This window comes from Misgurnus anguillicaudatus, chromosome 23, assembly GCF_027580225.2.
Source record: "Misgurnus anguillicaudatus chromosome 23, ASM2758022v2, whole genome shotgun sequence".
NCBI classification, from domain to species: Eukaryota; Metazoa; Chordata; class Actinopteri; order Cypriniformes; family Cobitidae; genus Misgurnus; species Misgurnus anguillicaudatus.
The window spans coordinates 28,808,161-28,827,845 of NC_073359.2; the positions used below are offsets into that span (position 1 = coordinate 28,808,161).

Below are 19,685 nucleotides of genomic sequence, written 5' to 3' on the forward strand. Positions count from 1 at the left end.
TCATCTGAAAGCTGAATAAATAAGCTTTGATGTATGGTTTCTTAGGATTGGACAATATTTGGCTGAGATACAACTGTTTAAAAATCTGGAATCTAAGGGTGCCAAAAATTGAAATATTGAGAAAAGTCCTTAGAAACGCGAAATAAATTTGTATATATTTATACAAATAAAAAACTATAATTTTGACCCATGCAATGTATTGTAGGCTATTGCTACAAATATACCCATGCAACTTATAACTGGTGTTGTGGTCTAGAGTCACATATGTTTAATTTTAAGGACTGAAAATTTGTGTTGTGTTGTTAGCGACAGATACTCACCCATGCACATGGTCAGGTCCGCCGTCGCCTTGAAGCCGTTGTGACACAGACAGCGATAGCTGCCTAGAGTATCAATACACTCACCATGGCTGCAAACGTTCGGGATCTCTAGACACTCGTTACGATCTGAGGAATTAAGACGAAATAATTAATTTTGTCTATTAAATAGAAAAGGCTATTTTTTAACTATCAGACATCAGGTGATTGATTAAAAACAGCTGATGATCAGGGCAGATTATACCCTGGCGATTACAAGAGGTCAGATATGAAGACGCAGATTTTTTGACCTGACGGGAGAGGTTGTAGTTGACCAATCACAGCGGTTATGATCCACGTAAAATGGATGCGTTGCTAAAATTTTGGCAAGTTGCAATCCAGGCTACGCACAGCCTACAGCGTAGAACCTAGGCCTACGCCTGACTATAGATTACACTTAAGACATATCAATATAAATTAAACTAGTGCTGGGTAAAGATTAATCGCGATTAATCGCATACAAAATAAAAGTGATTTTTGGCATAATATATGAGTGTGTGCTGTGTGTAATAATTATGTATATATAAATACATACACATTCATGTATGTATTTAAGAAACATTTACATGTGTATATATATTTCTTTTAGAGCTGGGCAAAGATTAATCGCATAAAAAAATAAAAGTGATTTTTGGTATAATATATGGGTGTGTGCTATGTGTAATTATTATGCATATATAAATACACACACATTAATGTATGTATTTAAGAAACATTTACATGCGTATATATATATATATATATATATTTATTTTTGAGCTGGGCAAAGATTAATCGCGATTAATCGTATAAAAAGAAAAGTGATTTTTGGTATAATATATGGGTGTGTGCTATGTGTAATTATTATGTATATATAAATACACACACATTCATGTAAGTATTTAAGAAACATTTACATGCGTATATATATTTATTTTTGAGCTGGGCAAAGATTAATCGCATACAAAATAAAAGTTATTTTTGCGTAATATATGTGTGTGTGTAATTATTGTGTATATTCAAAAACACACACACACACACACACACACACACACACACATACATAAACATTTAAATTTTTTATTTATATATAATTTTTTATTTATATATATATATATATATATATATATATATATATATATATATATATATATATATATATATATATATATATATATATATATATATATATATATATATATATACACACATACACACACACACACATGTTCTAGATTAATCTTTGTGCAACACTATTTTTTAAATACATACATGAATGAATGGGTGTACATATATACATAATAATTACGCACAGCACACACTTGTATATTAATCACTTTTATTTTGAATGTGATTGAATCTAGATTAATCTTTGTGCAACACTATTTTTTTAAAATAAAAAATTATATATAAATAAAACATTTCTGAAATGAATATATGTATGTGTGTGTGGTTATATATACATAAATTACACACAGTACACACACTTATATTATGCAAAAAATCACTTTTACTTTGTATGAGATTAATCGCGATTAATCTTGCCCAGCACTAAATTAAACTATTAAAGTAATGCCACAAACACCTGTAAAATCTGATCACGGATTACATAGTGACGTTGGAAATTTCACGCTTGGTGTAGGCAGAAGTACATGCAAAGATGAATAAATATAAAAGGTTAAAACGACAATGTCGTATGATTTTTACGATTCCAGTAAACAGTTCCGCCTACGCCAATCGAGACTTTTCCAACGTCACTGCGTAATAAATAAAATCGTGCATGCGCATAGCAAAGCCAGTGAAAGACGGATATTTGTGGTTAAAAATTATATATATATATATATATTTTATAAAATGGCCGACCGTTTCGCTAGATAAGACCATTATTCCTTTGAAAAGAAAACATTTGGACCGTTCAACAGTTATATCCCATTGAAGTGCACTAAATCCTGGAATGTTTTCCTCAAGAACCTTAATTTTTGTTTTTGACTGAGGAAAGTAAGACATGAACATCTTGGATGACGTGGGGGTGATCACGAAATTTAGTTAGAAAAAATAAACAACTCCTTTAAGCTTGGACATCAGGTGACGGACTTACCCAAACAAGCGCCGCTAGGTGACAGCTTGAACCCAGCCGAACATTCGCAGCGGTAGCTCCCGGGGATGTTGATGCATTTGGCATTACGCTGACACAGGTTGTCACCGCTGTTACACTCATCGATGTCTGAAAACAAACATCGGTTAAGCCAAGAATCAATAGACGTCCCTTGTAAACACAACATTTCAAGTATGCTGGTTAGAGACCTGTATGTGCACATGTGTGTGTGTACCTTCGCATATAAATAGGATGTTGTTGTAGCTAAAGCCCATGGGACATTCGCAGCGGAAACTTCCGATCTGATTGATGCACACTCCGTTAGCGCAGATGCCGGGTATTTCCCGACACTCGTCGATATCTGAGAGGACACACAGAGCAATCTTAATGTATATGAAACTGCTTATTTAATCGCTTTAATAAAATGTGTTACGTCTGCTCACCGATGGGTTTTCCAGTGTGAATGTCGATGATGAAGCCGGGAGCCTGGTTTCCACACAAGAGCTGGTAATCGGCTGAAGAGATCATGATGGAAATGCATAAAAAGATGTTTAGAAAGTGAACATTTTAGTAACGTAGATCATTATGCAAGTTAACAAAAACTCACAGGTAGCTGGGATTGGACACGCCTCACATGGTCGATTCCAGGCTTTACCGACATTATACGCACAACAACAGACTTTCTTCGTCATGTTAAAGGAGAGCTCGTTCTCGCACGTGTCGTTGTAGTTACGATAACACACGCTCTTTCTCATGTCTGCAAAACACAAATGGATTCACCCAATGAGACGTACCGTAGATGACCATAGTAAAATAGGTGGAAGGGTTATGAAAGTCTTACCCATGCAGTTATTTCCTCCATTGACTTGCATGTACTCTGGCGGACAGACGCATGTGTAGTTTCCAAGAGTGTTGTAACAGGTTCCCGGTCCGCAGATGCCGATATGAGCTGTGCATTCGTCGATATCTGTGTGCAAGAACAAAGTCAGTGAGCGGATGTGGGCGGGGCTTTGTTTTTGTGATGTCACATTAATAAGAAAATCAATCAGCATGTCTAATGAGACTGATTGATCAGACTGAGATTTTTCTTTGTAGGCCAAGACACATGTATGTCCAAAAGTGGATTTTGCATAATATGGGCCCTTTAATAGATTAAATAAAATCTTGCAATTAAGTAAAAGATGATATGAGTCTTTTCGAACCAACTCATCGGACATGGAAGAGAGTCCCAGCCATAAATATTTGCCTCATGTGCTTCAAAGCTAATTAAAATCGTATTAGTCACAGTATCTCGGTTGGCTCTGACCTTCACAGATGCGGGTCTCTTCGTTGAGGTAGTAGCCGTCTGGACATTCGCACTGGAAGCTGCCAAATGTATTGACACAGTTGCCACCTTGGCACAGACCCGGAAGCTCCTGGCATTCGTCGATGTCTGTGTGTCAGAGATAGAGCGAGACGATCATACCCCGTCCTTAAACTCGGGGGTGGGTCGGGCAACACGCACACAAACACACATGCTTTTCGTCCTTACCCTCTAGGATGACGGTGATGGGATTCGGCCGGAAGCCCTCTCCTCCGGGACAGAGAGTTTTGTATTCGGCTGAAAATAGACAAAATCGGAGCATCAGGAGAGTGCGACTCTAACCAATGACTTTGGGAGACACCCTAGAGTCCAAAGATTGTCTTTCACGGTGAAATGACTTTTCGTTTGGGTTTACTTAAGGCTGATAGTCTAGAGAGCATTTAGGAAGTTTCTAAAGAGGTTTCTTACTCGAGTTAACGGGAGGACAAAGTTCACATGGGTTGCCCCAGGCTCCGCCCAGCGAGCAGCAGCAGGACGCTCGGGTCACGCCCACACCGATCTCAGCGCTGCAAGAAATGCCCCCATCTCCACGGTCCAGTGTGTCCAGGAAACAGTTCCCGACACGTGTGTCTGCCGGACAATGCAAGACAAATTACAACCATCTGATTTAATATGACGCACACTGACACCTTCGCCACAATATGCAACAAATGTCGTTTAGTTCATGAAATCTTATTTTTAGCGTACGTACCGACGCAGCCCACTCCAGTGGGGTTGAGCTCAAAGTCTGTTGGGCAGTTACACAGGTAGCTACCAGGTAGATTGACACACAGCCCGTTGATGCAGTTTACTGGGTCGAAACACTCGTTGATGTCTGTGAGTGAAACAATGAGACAAAAGTGAAATGTAGACATTACTGTGCACATTTTCATACAGACTGGAGGCATAAATGGAACAGTTTTTTGCTCCCTAAAGCCCGAAGTGTAGTTTGTAGAAAACGTATGCGCATGGTCGCACGCAAAGCCTTGCAAAGTTAATTATAGTTAATTGCATAGTTAATTTGACTCGTACAGAGGCGTTCGACGTATACACATTGCGACAAAATGCAATGCATCTACTGGGCTACATACTACATTCTCCTAAACGCGCATACGTGTACAAAGTACACGCGGTTACAAATATTTGTCGGTGCACATACTATTCTAATAACGAAATTTTGCGACATGCGCACTATACGCGAACCCTTGCGTAAAACAGGACTCAATCCCCGCTATTGACCAGTTGTGTCGTCAATTAAGAGAAAACATTTGCATTAAAAAACGTGTTCCTGATGAGTTTTTATTCTGTAATACACGTCTTAACAAATTTTTTTAAAACTGAAAGAAAAAAATATTTATTAATTTTACACTCCATGTAAAAAACTCTTAAATATCTATATTTAAGAGTTTATGAACAGAGAAAAAAATTAAGATAGGATGAAACGTGTTTATATATTTATAGAAGAAAATTTTCCTGGAAGGCATTTTGTGAAACTTGTAAAAATGCTGGTGGGCAACTTTAAAAAAAAAGGCTGGCGGGGAATGAGTTAAACAACAACAAAAAAAATCGTTATCGGAATCGGACCATTTGCTTGCTTAGAATTGGCTTTGAAAAATCACAATTGGCACATCACTAGGTAAGCCATAAAAACCACGAAACATTATTGAGGAACAGAATTTCCACATTTTAGAAATATTTTTTAAATAAACCCTGCACATATTTTAAGTTTAGCTTCAGTGCCCAAAGTATAAACATATACACAGTGAAACAAGAACAAAATAGGTCAGTGGCTGTGGGCGGGGCTTTGTTTTTGGGATGTCACATTAATAAAAGAATCAAGAGGAACACCCACTGCAAAAATGATTTTTTAAGTAAAAATGTTCTTAGTATTTTTGTCTTGTTTTCAGTAAAAGTATCAAAAAATTCTTAAATTAAGATGCTTTTTCTTGATGAGCAAAACGACCCAAGAAAATAAAGTCTAGTTTTTAGACCAAAAATATCAAATTTAAGTGATTTTGTGCATAAAAAAAGCAAAAAAATCTTGAAAATTTTTCTTAAACACTAAATTCAAGAATTTTTTTTTAGAAAAATTAGCTTACCCCATTGCCAGATTTTTTTGCTTGTTTTATGCACAAAATCACTTAAATTAGATATTTTTTGTCTATAAACTAGACTTATTTATTTAGGTCATTTGCTCATCAAGAAAATACATCTTGATTTAAGAATTTTTTGAGATATTTCTACTGAAAACAAGACAGAAATACTAAGTAAGAAAGTAATTTTTTGCAGTACAGAATTCTCAAAGTTTAAAAATATTTTTTTAATAAAGACTGCAAATATTTGAAGTTTAGCTTCAGTGCCGAACGTTTATGTGACATGTAGTAAAAACATATACACAATGACAAAAGTGTGTACTCACCTGTGCAGTTTCCTCCGCTGCGGTCCAGCTCGTATCCGTAGTCGCACACGCAGCGGAACATTCCCGGCAAGTTCTGACACGATCCGAACACGCAGATGTTCTGGAAGTTGCACTCGTCGATGTCTGATGAATGACAGAGTGATGTCAGCGTGTGTGAGAGAAAATCTGTGTGTTTGTATTCGTGTGTCTGTGTGTCGTTACCTTGACAAGCTTTGCTGTCCTCAGTTGGCGTGAAGCCCATCTCACATTCACAACGGTATCCGCCGGGAGCGTTGAGACATTGACCGTTCTCACATAGATTCACATTGTCAGCGCACTCATCCATATCTGGAGACAAAATATATATGAAAAATCTCTTTAATATGTCATTTATATGTTTCCACACTGCAAAAAAAGATTTTCAAGAAAAAAATTCTTAGTCTTTTGTCTTTTTAGTAAAAATATCTAAAAATTCTTAGATTAACGACCCATGAAAATAAGTCTAGTTTTTAGACCAAAAATATCAAATTTTTGTTATTTTGTGCATAAAACAAGCAAAAAAATCTGTCAATGGGGTAAGCAAAAAATCTTAAAAATTTTCTTAAACACTAAATTCAAGAAAAAAGTGCTTACCCCATTGGTCGTTTTTTGCTTGTTTTATGCACAAAATCACTTAAATGTGATATTTTTGGTCTACAACTAGACTTATTTTCTTGGGTCGTTTTGCTCATCAAGAAAAAGCATCTTAATTTAAGAATTTTTAGATATTTTTACTGAAAACAAGACAAAAACAATAAAAACTTTTTTTCATGAAAATGTTTTTTTGCAGTGTATAGCTCAACAAAGTTGATACTTTAATGAAATATACTCAAGAACGTCTTTAAATCAATATTAATAAACGAAAACGATTTTCTCACCAGAGCAGGTAAATCCATCTCCGTTGAAGCCCTCCTTACACGAGCAGCGATACGACCCAGGCGTGTTCATGCACTCGGCGTTGGGGTTACAGTTGTGCTCCTCGGTGAGGCATTCATCAACATCTGATGTGACCGAAAAAACGAAACAATTAACAAATGCACCGCAGAATGAATCAAACTACAAGTTACGTTTACGATTTTTCACTTACCTACGCATTTGATTCCATCACCTTCCCATCCGTCACGGCAGCGACACTTGAAGCTGCCGGGAACATTGACGCAAGCGGCATGCATGTCGCAGTTATGGGCGCCAACCTCACATTCGTCAATATCTTTAAAAAAAATGGTTTAAATTTTTTTTTTTTGGTTTTTAAAAGGTAGCTGGTATGGTAGATGGTTTAACATTGTGTCCAGCTTGTCCAAACTTGGTTGCTTCTGCAGACGATCTCGGACCAGCAACAAATCAGTTACTATGTTCCAAACTTATTTTATTACAACATGTGAATTTTAGGTTGTTTCATAGATAAACGCACATATACATTCAAAGACTTACCTGTACAGCCCGTTGAGCCTTTCTTGACGAAATATCCCAGCTGACAGTGGCAAATGAAAGAACCCTTGGTGTTCTCACAGTCTCCATGTAGGCAGATGTTGGGGTTCAGGTCGCATTCGTTGACGTCTGGTCAAAAACAAACGTGTTAGTTCATTGCATATGAACGAATTTGATTTAGTACATATAAATTCGCTTTCAATTTCTTACCGATACACGTGCGCATATCCATGGAAGCCATAAACCCATCGTAGCAGAGGCAGCGATATTCTCCAGGGATGTTCGTGCATTGGCCGCCATCGCAGATGTCCGGTGTGTCTTCACACTCGTCGATGTCTATGAAGAGATACGAGCCGGATGGTGAGGAGATACTCGAGATGTATTGTGTTTAAGTTTAGTTTGTGCTCGTGTCTCTTACCGGCGCAGGTCCTCAGGTCAGGCATGAGAGCGTAACCTTCACTACAGCTGCATTCATAACTGCCCTCCGAGTTCGTACAGTGAGTGTCGCAACCTCCGTTCATGATAGTGCACTCGTCGATATCTGCGATACAAGAAAATATGTAGTCAAGAGAGTACATTATGATTTAAATGTTTATGCATTTAATGAATCTCTGTATATGGATGTTTTCTTACCAACGCAGCCCTGTCTGTCGGGTGTGACCTGGTAACCCGTGTCACAGGAACACTGGTACGTGCCCACCATGTTAACACACTGACCGTGCTTACACAGGGTGCTGCTTAACTGACACTCATTCACATCTGTAACAGAGATCAAAAACAGGGTTAAAGAAAAATGTAAAGAAAATAATTTTATCAATAAAATGTGTAGGGTTCCCTATAATTTATAAAGTTATGCATAACATATCTTAACTCTATATAAGATAAATATATAATATGTTAAGATTTTATGGCAATTCAAATATCTGCTATTATCCACTAGGTGGCACTCTTACCCAGCTTACCAAACACTAAAGCATCCACTGATCCAAAAACAGTATTCAGTGTATGTTTTGATCATCGCTTTGAATCTGATCTTTAACAAAAGCCCTTTACAACAAAAAATATCAAAATTTGGTATTTTTGAAGAAACCTACGCATACTTAAGGGGATAAAAAACAAATAAATATAGGATGTTTTTTTTGTATACTTTTTTTTAAATATAGTATAAGTTTTTTGAGAGTCTGTTCTTTCATTTGATATATTGTATATATATATATATAAATATTTAAAAATTCTTTCATTAAGATGCTTTTTCTTGATAAGGCAAAACGACCCAAGAAAATAAGTCTAGTTTTTAGACCAAAAATATTAAATGTAAGTGATTTTGTGCATAAAACAAGCAAAAAAATCTGCCAATGGGGTAAGCAAATTTTTCCTGCATTTTGCATTTTTCTGGAATTTAGTGTTTAAGAAAAATTTTCAAGATTTTTTTGCTTACCCCATTGGCAGATTTTTACTTGTTTTGTGCACAAAATTACCTTAATTTGATATTTTTGGTCTAAAAACTAGACTTATTTTCTTGGGTCGTTTTGCTCATAAAAAAGCATCTTAATTTAAGAATTTTTCAGATATTTTTACTGAAAAAAGACAAAAATACTAAGTAAGAAAGTCATTTTTTTGCAGTGTAAATGCAAATATATTTGCCAATTTTTGAAAAGAATTATTAAAGGCACAATATGTAAGATTTTTGCATTAAAATATCGAAAAACTATAAGCACAGTATATATTTTCATCATTGTATGGTTTGTTAAGACAATATTTTGCTGAGATACAACTATTTGAAAATCTGCATTGCAAAAATATATTTTCAATAAAAAAATTCTTAGTATTTTTGTCTTGTTTTCAGTAAAAATATCTAAATATTCTTAAATGAAGATGCTTTTTCTTGATGAGCAAAATGACCCAAGAAAGTAAGTCCTTTTATTACATTTTCTAGGTTAATAGAAGCACGGGGGAGCTAATTATAGCACTTAAACATGGAAAAAGTAAAATTTTCGTAATGTGTCCCCTTTAAAACAAACATTAATCGCCATAATGGTGGTTTGTTGAAATTAAAACTCAATTGTCCTGCCGTTTTTTTTCTCTCTGCATTAAATGACGGTGCCGTGGTTGGATGGAGCAAATTAAGGGGTGATATTATTATAATAAGAAACTAAGTCTAGTTTTTAGACCAAAAATATCAAATTTAAGTGATTTTGTGCATAAATTGAATTTTTCTTGAATTTAGTGCTTAAGAGAAATGTTCAATATTTTTTTGCTTAACCCATTGGCAGATGTTTTATGCACAAAATCACTTAAATTTGATATTTTTGGTCTAAAAACTAGACTTATTTTCTTGGCCACAAAAAAAGCATCTTAATTTAAGAATTTTTTTTCTTGAAAATCATTTTTTGCAGTGTGGAATCTGGAAAGTATTGAGAAAATACCATTTAAAGTTCTCCAAATGAAGTCCTTAGCAACACATATTACTAGGGATGCACCGATAGGATTTTTTTGGGCCGATACCGATTCCGATTTAAACAGACAACTTCTGGCCGATACCGATGCCGATACCGATATTAAACACTTGTATACAATATTATACAGTTGGTCTATTAGCTAGTTTATTTCTGCATCAAATTATTTGTACTGAACATGGATTGGATCTAATTAACATTCAACTGACCAACATAATAAGAGAGGCACAAATTAAGCTAAAACAAATATAATAAGACAGCATGACAACCTTCAAAGGTGGTTTTTGCTATTCAGCATTTATTTTATTAACATCATTAACTCATTTTTTACATTTAATGGATTTCTTTATGCAGTTAATTAATAAACAATCGGTATCGGCTTTTCTCGTGCTATTGCCGATATGCCGATGGTTTCAAATTCATCAAAAATCGGCCGATAAATATCGGTGGCCGATACATCGGTGCATCACTACATATTACTAATGATAAATACAGTTTTGATACATTTTGCATTAGGAAAATTACAAAATATCTTCATCTTATTTAATATCCTAATGATTATTTATTCTTAGCGGAGTTTACCGGAAGTTACGTGTTGACCACGAAAGCCGCTTGTTTATGTTGTTACTGCTGAAACCGTCTATACCTGTTCTACTTATGACTGAGTTTGTGGTTCAGGGTCGCATTTGCGAGTCCTGTTGGATCGATTCCTAAGGTAAAAACTACAACTCCCAACATGCCATGCTCTTTCACAGCGTCATCAATCAACAGCCGTTGTTGTTTGGCGACCTCTAGTGTGAAAATTACAAAAATGTGTGTAGTTAAGTCTTCAGGGTTAAAGATACATGATTACTTTTGACAACTGGTAAAGGATTCAGTAAAGGTCAGTGAGTGTGTGAGCTCTTTACCTTCACAAACAGATCCCTCTACATTCAGCTGATGTCCCGGAGGGCAATCGCACTCATAACTACCCTCTGTGTTCAGACATGTACCCCCGCGACACAGCAGAGGGTCTCGCTCGCACTCATCAATGTCTGAAAAAGAGAAAGAGAGAAATAATTATGACTGCAATTCTGATGAAATATCAATGGGCAGAGTGTATATTTGTTCAGGCGTCTCACCCATGCAATTCTTCATCATCATAAACCCGCTCTCATACCCATCGAAACATTCACACTCGAAACTGCCGGGCGTGTTGACGCATGTGCCGTGACCGCACAGGTCAGGAGAAATGGTGCACTCATCGATATCTGCAAGAGAGAAAGACGCAACATGATGTATATGTGTAAATTACAATTTGCATTTGTGTTGCATACGTTCGCAGATGAGCCGCTCACCCGTGCAGTTCCTCTCCTCCATAGTGAGTGCGAAACCGCTGTTGCAGCGACACTTGAAGCTTCCGATGGTGTTTCGGCACGTCCCGTGAGTACACAGACCTCTGAAGACCTTACATTCATTCACATCTACAGATATATAACATCAGTTATACGCTCATAACCACAGAGATAGATTTCCATCTGAATTACACATAAAAACCGAACCTTTATATAAGGGTCTTCCGGTAACAATGTCCCCACGGTTGGCGATTCCGGGTCCTCGCGGGCAGATGGTTTTATATTCGGGTGTGCCGGGTTTGGGACACTCCTCACAGTCGACGCCCCACGCCGCCCCCACCGTACAACAGCACAGATCCGCACGGTACCGACCCGGTAAGGGTTCGACACACTCGTCTTCGTCCCATTTCATGTAACACTGCTCGCTACGAATGTCTATAAGAAACAAACACACATACACAAATCAGCTGGGTATCAGTTATGCATTATTAGTTTTTGATCGGTGATAAATTAATTTCATTTTAAAACATGGTCATGATGTATTGCGCTGTTGAGATTAATAATTCAGTGGAAATAAAACAACCCCACTCATACCGACACAAGTTCGTCCGGCTCCGTCCAGCGACAGTCCCTCCGCACACTCGCATCGGAACGAACCTTGCGTGTTCACACAGCGACCGTTTGTACAAACACCGGGGAAGACTTCACACTCATTGATGTCTAAAGATACAAGAGATAACATCGGTTCATGTCCAGCACTGTATTTTGACTCTGGTAAGTAAATGATGCAATGCATTATGGGTAGGAGGATGTACCTTCACATACGAGTCCTTTCATTCTAGCGAAACCTTTCGAGCAAGCTGTGTCTGTATGGAGAGAAAACAGGTCATGTAAATCGACAGAAATCAACTAAAACGATGTTTATTTTGTGTATTAGGTCATTTCTGTCCTATTTTGCCATATTGTGGGGACAAAATCGTGGAAATATGTCACCACACTGAAACAAATGACTTTCTTAGTACTTTTGTCAAGTTACACTGCAAAAAATGATTTTCAAGAAAAAAAATCTTAGTATTTGTCGTGTTTTCAGTGAAAATATTTAAAAATTCTTAAATTAAAATGCTTTTTCTTGATGAGCAATCTGACCCAAGAAAATAAGTCTAGTTTTTAGACCAAAAATAATAAATTTAAGTGATTTTGTGCATAAAACAAAAAAAAAATTCAGCCAATGGGGAAAGCACATTTTTCTTGAATTTTTCTCTTGAATTTAGTGTTTAAGAAAATTTCACAAGATTTTTTTGCTTACTCCATTGACAGATTTTGTTGCTTGTTTTATGCACAAACTAACTTAAATTTAATATTTTTGGTTTAAAAACTAGACTTATTTTGCTCATCAAGAAAAAGCATCTTAATTTAAGAATTTTTAGATATTTTTACTGAAATCAAGACAAAAATACTAAGAATTTATTTTCCTTGAAAATCATTTTTTGCAGTGTAGGACAAATTTCTAAAAATTAAAAATCAAAATGACCTTTGAAAATAAGTCTAGTTTTTAGACAAAAATATCATATTTAAGAGAATTTGTGCTTAAAACAAAGAAAAAAATGTGCCAATGAGGTAAGACAATTTTTCTTAAATTAAGTGTTTACTAGAAATTAAAAAAACCTTACCCCATTGGCTGATTTTTTTGTTTATTTTAAGCATAAATTTGGTTAAAGGCGGGGTGCATGTTCTCTGAACGCCAATGTTAATATTTGAAATTACCTAAACAAACACGCCCTACCACAATAGAATCTGGACCTTCTTTTGATAGACCCGCCCCACAAATACGCAACCCAGGCAACAATGTCGTTACTAGACACGCCCCTTACTGCTGATTGGCTACAAGTGTGTTTTGGTAGTCGGCCCGACTCCCTTTTCCAAAGTTTTTTTTTCAAAATCATGCACCCGCCTTTAAATATGATATTTTTGTCTAAAAAATATAATTATTTTCTAGTTTTCTAGAAAATGCATCTTGATTTACATTTTTTTAGATATTTGTACTGAAAAAGAAAAAAAAACTAAGTAAGAAAGTCATAAGCAAACTGGTACGTAAAGTTAATAACATATTTAAAAATTATAATCTTAATTAAAAAACACAAACATTATACTATAAAAATATTTATTTGTTTATATTATGTCATAAATAAAGTTGCACATCTGATAAAAAATCTCTTTTTTAAAATTAAATAATAATATTAAATCTCTTCTTTTAATAAATCTTCATATAATATGCTTTTTGTGTGAATGTTTAAGATAAAATGAGTGTGTGTATGCGTATAGCTGAACTAACCAATTTCACAGCGTTCACATGGGCTTCCCCAGGCCGCCCCCAGAGTCGAACAGCACTCTGATTTCAGCGTACCCCCATTGATATTCACCTCACAGCGGCCGTCCTGGATATTTAGCCAGCAGGTTCCTTTCATGCTGTCTGCATTGAGAAAAGGCACAAAAACACAGAGGCAGAATGAAAAAATTTGGATCGACTCCCCCGCAGTGAATCGATGCATTCCTGCAGATGCGAACCCAACTGGGGACACCATCACAGCGGGCATTTATGCCGAACGCGTAAACGCCTGACCTATTGCCTTCACGGCCCATTAATTTCAATCAGATGGAGTTCAGCTTTAGACAAATGAAACACGCCTCCCTGGTCGGGCAACAAATAAGAGCAGCATGTAGGGGAAATAAACACGGAGATGCGCTGTGTTGATGTTTGGTAATATTTCCTGGGTTTTTTCGCTGAGGTGAGAAGACCAAGGAAAGCTAATGAAGCGCAAGATTGGGCGTTCTGGAAGTAAAAATCTTATTCATTTTCTTTATAGAGAAAATGCATGAACTTTTCATAAACAAATCATAGATACTCTGTGTTCATAAAGGCTAACGTACAAGCGGTTTTACGTTAAAAATGGTAAAAACTTACCGACACAGACGGTGTTGGTAGAGTCCAGTTTACTACCGTGGGAACATTCGCAGTTGAAGGAACCGGCCACATTGCGACATATGCCGTTGATGCAGGGATTCGAGTCACATTCATTAATGTCTGATAGACAAAACAAAACGTTAGAGTTAAAGACACTTTCGGTATTAAAAAATGAAATGTAATATGTAAATAATTTTATAATAAATAAAAATGTTAGTTTTATAATAAATAAATCACCTTCACAGGTCTCTGAGTCGGCTTTGAAAGAAAATCCTTTAGGACACGAGCACGTGTAACTTCCCGGCGTGTTTCTGCACATGCCGTTATCGCACAACAAGCGATTCACCACACATTCGTTAATGTCTGAAACATACGCAAAACATTAACATTAACGCAAAATATAAACCACAACAACCATTACACCAGTCAATTTGCTCAAAATACAGCGAATACTCACCGACGCAATGTTTGCCGCTAGCGTCGGACTCGTAGCCGATGTTACAGATGCAACGGTAGCTGCCGCGCAGGTTCTCGCAGATCCCATTCTGACAGATATCAGGATCCAAAGCGCATTCGTTGATGTCTGCGACAAAATAAAAAATGTTAGCAGCTCGATTGCAGTTACACGTATTTGTGATACAATAATCACTAATAAACAGTCGCTCACCTCGCCCATCTGTGGTGATTCCAGGCCCGCTACTGCACACCGCCTGAAACTCAGCTGTGAACAAACAAACCATCTTATTTGATAACTGCTAGCATAGATAATCAATCCGCATCCAACTTGTTGTACAAAACAATGTTTGCATCAGATCTAAAGATCAGATTGATGCAATGCAAAAAAATGACTTTCTTAGTATTTTTGTCTTGTTTTCAGTAAAAATATCAAAAAATTCTTAAATTAAGATGTATTTTCTTGATGAGCAAAATTTGTGCTTAAAACAAGCAAAAAAATCTGCCAATGGAATAAGAAAAGTTTTCTTGAAATAAGTTTACTTTTTCATAAACACTTAATTCAAGACATTTTTTGTTATTCCATTGGCAGATTTTTTGCTTGTTTGAAGCACAAATTTACTTAAACTTTATATTTTTTGTATAAAAACTACACTGCAAAAAATGATTTTCAAGAAATACAATTTTTTGTCTTGTTTTCAGTAAAAATATCTAAAAATTCTTAAATTAAGATCATTTTTCTTGAGGAGCAAAATGACCTAAGAAAATAAGTCTAGTTTTTAGACCAAAAGTGTCACATTTGGGTGATTTTGTGCATAAAACAAGCACAAAAAAAGGTCTGACAATGGGGTAAGCAAAATTTTCTAGATTTTTTTTATTTAGTGTTTAAGAAAAAAATTTCAATCTTTTTTCTTATCCCATTGGCAGATTTTTTCCCCAAAAAATACTACACTGCAAAAAATGATTTTCAAGAAAAAAAATCTTAAATTAAGATGCTTTAATTTAAAAAATTTGTTACTCTATTGGCAGATTTTTTGCTTGTTTTATGCACAAATTCACTCAAATTTGATATATTTTTAAAAATACTAAGAAAATAAATACTTTATTCTTAAAAATCATTTTTTGCAGTGTACACAAAAATTTTTTACTTATTATTTTTGTCTTGTTTTCAGTAAAAACATCTAAAAATTCTTAAATTAAGATGTATTTTCTTCATAAGCAAAATTAGCAAAGAAATTAAGTTTAGTTTTTAGACAAAAAATATAAAATTTAAGCAAATTTGTGCTTAAAACAAGCAACAAAATCTGCCAATGGAATAAGAAAAAGTTTCTTCAAATAAGTTACTTCATACTTTTTTCATAAACACTTAATTCAAGAAAATTGTCTTATTCCATTGGCAGATTTTTTGCTTGTTTTAAGCACAAATTCGCTTAAATTTTATATTTTTTTGTATAAAAACTACACTACAAAAAAAGATTTTTACACTGCAAAAAATTATTTCAAGAAAACATTTTCTTAGTATTTTTGTTTTGTTTTCAAGAAAAATATCAAAAAATTCTTAAATTAAGATTTTTTTGATGAGCAAAATGACCCAAGTTCAAGATTTTGTGCATAAAACAAGCAAAAAATCTGCCAATAGGGTATAAAAAATTTCTTGAATTTAGTGTTTAAGAAAAATGTTCAAGATTTTTTTGCTTAACCCATTGGCAGATTTTTTTTTGCTTGTTTTATGCACAAAATCACTTAAATTTGATATTTTTGGTTTAAAAATAGACTTATTTTCTTGGGTTGTTTTGCTCATCAAGAAAAAGCATCTTTTTAGATATTTTTACTGAAAACAAGACAAAAATACTAAGCTTTTTAAATACAATTTTTTTTCTTGAAAATATTTTTTTGCAGTGTAAGAATTTATTTTCTTTTTATCTTGTTTTAAGTAAAAATATCTAAAAATTCTTAAATTAAGATGCTTTTTCTTGATGAGCAAAATGACCCAAGAAAATAAGTCTAGTTTTTAGACCAAAAATATCAAATTTAAAAAGTGATTTTGTGCATAAAACAAGCAAAAAAATCTGCCAATGGGGTAAGCAAAAAATCTTTTTACTTAAATACTAAATTCAAGAAAAATTCATGAAATTAATGACATTTTTGGTCTAAAAAAGACTTATTTTCTTGGGTCGTTTTGCTCATCAAGAAAAAGCATCTTAATTTAAGACTTTTAAGATATTTTTACTGAAAACAAGACAAAAATACTTTTCTTTTGGCAGTGTAAAGTTTTGATTAAAATACTGTCGTGGTTTACCCGAGTTAAACACCGGGCAGGGATGACAGGGCTCTCCAAACCCATGTTCAGGGTTGGCACAGCAGCACTCTGATTTCGTCACCGCCCCAGGGAGCGGGCGAGAGCAGGTGCCCATCTTTATGGCCCCGTAGCAGGTGGTGCGCATGTGGGTGTCCACGCACACGCGTCCGTCCACGTCGATGGCCAGACCGGGCGGGCACTCGCAGCGGAACGATCCCTCGTTGTTAACACAGCGGCCGTTCATACAGATGCCTGACGTCTGGCATTCATCGATGTCTGTTAAATTTAAAACACATTGTATGAGGATTGCTTGGGTTGTGTCAGAAGAGTAAATGATGAAAGTTTTGTAGATGCTCACCTGTGCAGTAACGTCCATTGGGCGCCAGAGCGAATCCAGGTTTGCAGATGCACTTGAAACTTCCGTCTTCGTTTATACACATGCCGTTGAGACACATGTTGGTAGTGGCACATTCATCGTGGTCTGTGGATAAAGAGCAAATGTGTCATTTAAATAAAGACAGATAGATTGAGAGAGAGAGAGAGAGAGAGAGATACATTGAGAGAGAGAGCCTTACCGATGCAGTTTTTCCCATCAGGTGTGACCTCAAAACCAGCATTACAGATGCACTGGAAACTTCCATCTGTGTTCACGCAGCGGCCGTTACGACACATCACCCCGTTTACGATACATTCATCAATATCAATGCAGCAACATGAACGTTAAAGTTACAACTGACCAGCAGAGGGCAGTGTGGCGTCATACTATTCTTTTATTCATGCGTATGTAAAAAAAACCCTGAAAATCTTTTTGGTTCTGGATCATAATAAAAGCAGCAATGGATCATACCAATGCAAGCTTGTTTGGTGGGTGTGCTCTGGTATCCCTCGTGGCATTTGCAGTGGTAAGATCCCTGAGTATTAACACAGTCTCCGTTCACACAAGGGTTACTGGTACACTCGTCCACGTCTGGCGAACACAAATTTATGTGTCAAAATAACAATCGAACGTTCATGTCTGTGGTCTGATCATCATGCAATACTATGAGTCACCTACAGATGGTAGCAGAGGTCAACTTTTTACAGCTATACAGACTACAATATACACGGCAGGGGTCATGGATTCGATTCCCAATAGGGCTGCACGATATTGCATAAATTATATGCAATATATATTTAAAAGCTGGAAATTATATAACAAACATACTTTCACATTATTCACACGTCAAAACACACAAGCACTCATTTTCATTTTGCTAAAACTTTCGCTATACAAAACCTTTTTAAAATTCAAATGAATGCTTTACGCAAACTATTGCGATATGCATTATGCATATTTGCCATTTTGATGACTTAAAAATATTGTGCAGCATTAATTCCTAGGGAATGCACATCATTGCAACATGCATTGCAAAATGCACAAAAAGTTAAAATGTAACGTATAATATTTACCAATGCATTCTCCTCGCACGTCCTGCCTGTACCCCATGTTGCATTCACACCTGTAGCTGGTCGGTGTGGGAATACAGCGGCCGTTGAGACAAAGGTTGGTGAAATGCTTGCACACGTCGATTGTGGTCTCGTTTAATTGGCCTGCGAAGAATACAAGATACAATTAAATTTTTTCCTCAGAATTAAAAGGTAAAACTGCAGATAATTTGTTCAACTTACTGATCGGCGTCTTTATGCCCCCGTTGCCGTTTACAGTCGGGTCACCGCCGACGCCACCGTTAATGTAGGGGCCTCCGTTTCCGTTCTGGTTTGGATGTTTGATGCCGTAACCTGTGAAACCACCACCGTTGAAATCACCGCCGTTATAAACGCCACCGCCGTTAATAGTTCCACCGTGGATGCCCCCGCCGTTACCGTTGCCGAACGGAAGCCTCTGGATGCAAAGGCGCCTGTATTCATCTGCAAACAAAAACATTTATTTATGCATTAAAACACTGCTGCCAGGATCTAAAAAAATTTCAACCCAAAATTTTGTCTGTACTTCATTGCGGTTTCAACAGCGTGAGAGGTCAAAGGAACGAATAGCACATGGGTGTGAAGGGGAGGCAATGAAAGAAAGCGTTTTAAGCCGAGGAAGATCTGAAGCTCAGGCTCTGTTGACTTGAACCATATTTCTCCTGTGAGGTATGTCTGAAATAACTTTTCCTAGAGAGCTACATAAAGGTCACGCTCTTGTAGGTCTAAGAAATTCCTTGTCTGGATGTTGTTTGTCTTGTAATACAGTATGAATGTAATACAGGACTACAGGAAAGTCTCGGTTTTTAGAAATAATATCAAAATATAAGTTACTATACTGAACTAGAACAAAGTTATTGGATATAACAAGATTGAGCACTGTTAATACTATGAATAGAGGACAATGCAACGCTCAATATGGCCGCTCTGGCAGCAGAAGTTAAAAGAACCAATCATCAATCGATAAAGACTGGGGGAGGGGCTCTGGACGAAGTCGCATGAGGTCAGTCCTTCCAGAAAAAAAACTTTTTTTTGTGATTGTTGCGGGCAAAAATCCTTCATCTTGCAGCACGTTTTCTT

General features: G+C 36.1%; 1 protein-coding gene across 1 annotated transcript in view; it reads right to left on the reverse strand.

Annotated features, from left to right (window-relative positions):
- fbn2b (fibrillin 2b) overlaps positions 1 to 19,685 on the reverse strand; it is a 58,607-nt gene that overhangs the window by 12,704 nt on the left and 26,218 nt on the right. The window contains exons 11-45 of the mRNA XM_055216872.2: positions 18,810 to 19,049; positions 18,591 to 18,731; positions 17,989 to 18,108; positions 17,717 to 17,842; positions 17,500 to 17,622; positions 17,142 to 17,417; positions 15,057 to 15,110; positions 14,847 to 14,972; positions 14,627 to 14,752; positions 14,390 to 14,509; positions 13,760 to 13,897; positions 12,243 to 12,293; positions 12,022 to 12,147; positions 11,635 to 11,862; positions 11,431 to 11,556; positions 11,215 to 11,343; positions 11,002 to 11,127; positions 8,271 to 8,396; positions 8,056 to 8,178; positions 7,848 to 7,973; positions 7,641 to 7,766; positions 7,297 to 7,419; positions 7,088 to 7,210; positions 6,393 to 6,518; positions 6,192 to 6,314; positions 4,485 to 4,607; positions 4,202 to 4,363; positions 3,962 to 4,030; positions 3,737 to 3,862; positions 3,272 to 3,397; positions 3,038 to 3,187; positions 2,874 to 2,945; positions 2,666 to 2,791; positions 2,434 to 2,559; positions 321 to 446 (exon numbers count right to left, since the gene is read on the reverse strand). Coding sequence (XP_055072847.2) covers positions 321 to 446; positions 2,434 to 2,559; positions 2,666 to 2,791; positions 2,874 to 2,945; positions 3,038 to 3,187; positions 3,272 to 3,397; positions 3,737 to 3,862; positions 3,962 to 4,030; positions 4,202 to 4,363; positions 4,485 to 4,607; positions 6,192 to 6,314; positions 6,393 to 6,518; positions 7,088 to 7,210; positions 7,297 to 7,419; positions 7,641 to 7,766; positions 7,848 to 7,973; positions 8,056 to 8,178; positions 8,271 to 8,396; positions 11,002 to 11,127; positions 11,215 to 11,343; positions 11,431 to 11,556; positions 11,635 to 11,862; positions 12,022 to 12,147; positions 12,243 to 12,293; positions 13,760 to 13,897; positions 14,390 to 14,509; positions 14,627 to 14,752; positions 14,847 to 14,972; positions 15,057 to 15,110; positions 17,142 to 17,417; positions 17,500 to 17,622; positions 17,717 to 17,842; positions 17,989 to 18,108; positions 18,591 to 18,731; positions 18,810 to 19,049 — 4,578 coding nt within the window. The remainder of the gene's footprint in view (positions 1 to 320; positions 447 to 2,433; positions 2,560 to 2,665; positions 2,792 to 2,873; positions 2,946 to 3,037; positions 3,188 to 3,271; positions 3,398 to 3,736; positions 3,863 to 3,961; positions 4,031 to 4,201; positions 4,364 to 4,484; positions 4,608 to 6,191; positions 6,315 to 6,392; positions 6,519 to 7,087; positions 7,211 to 7,296; positions 7,420 to 7,640; positions 7,767 to 7,847; positions 7,974 to 8,055; positions 8,179 to 8,270; positions 8,397 to 11,001; positions 11,128 to 11,214; positions 11,344 to 11,430; positions 11,557 to 11,634; positions 11,863 to 12,021; positions 12,148 to 12,242; positions 12,294 to 13,759; positions 13,898 to 14,389; positions 14,510 to 14,626; positions 14,753 to 14,846; positions 14,973 to 15,056; positions 15,111 to 17,141; positions 17,418 to 17,499; positions 17,623 to 17,716; positions 17,843 to 17,988; positions 18,109 to 18,590; positions 18,732 to 18,809; positions 19,050 to 19,685) is intronic.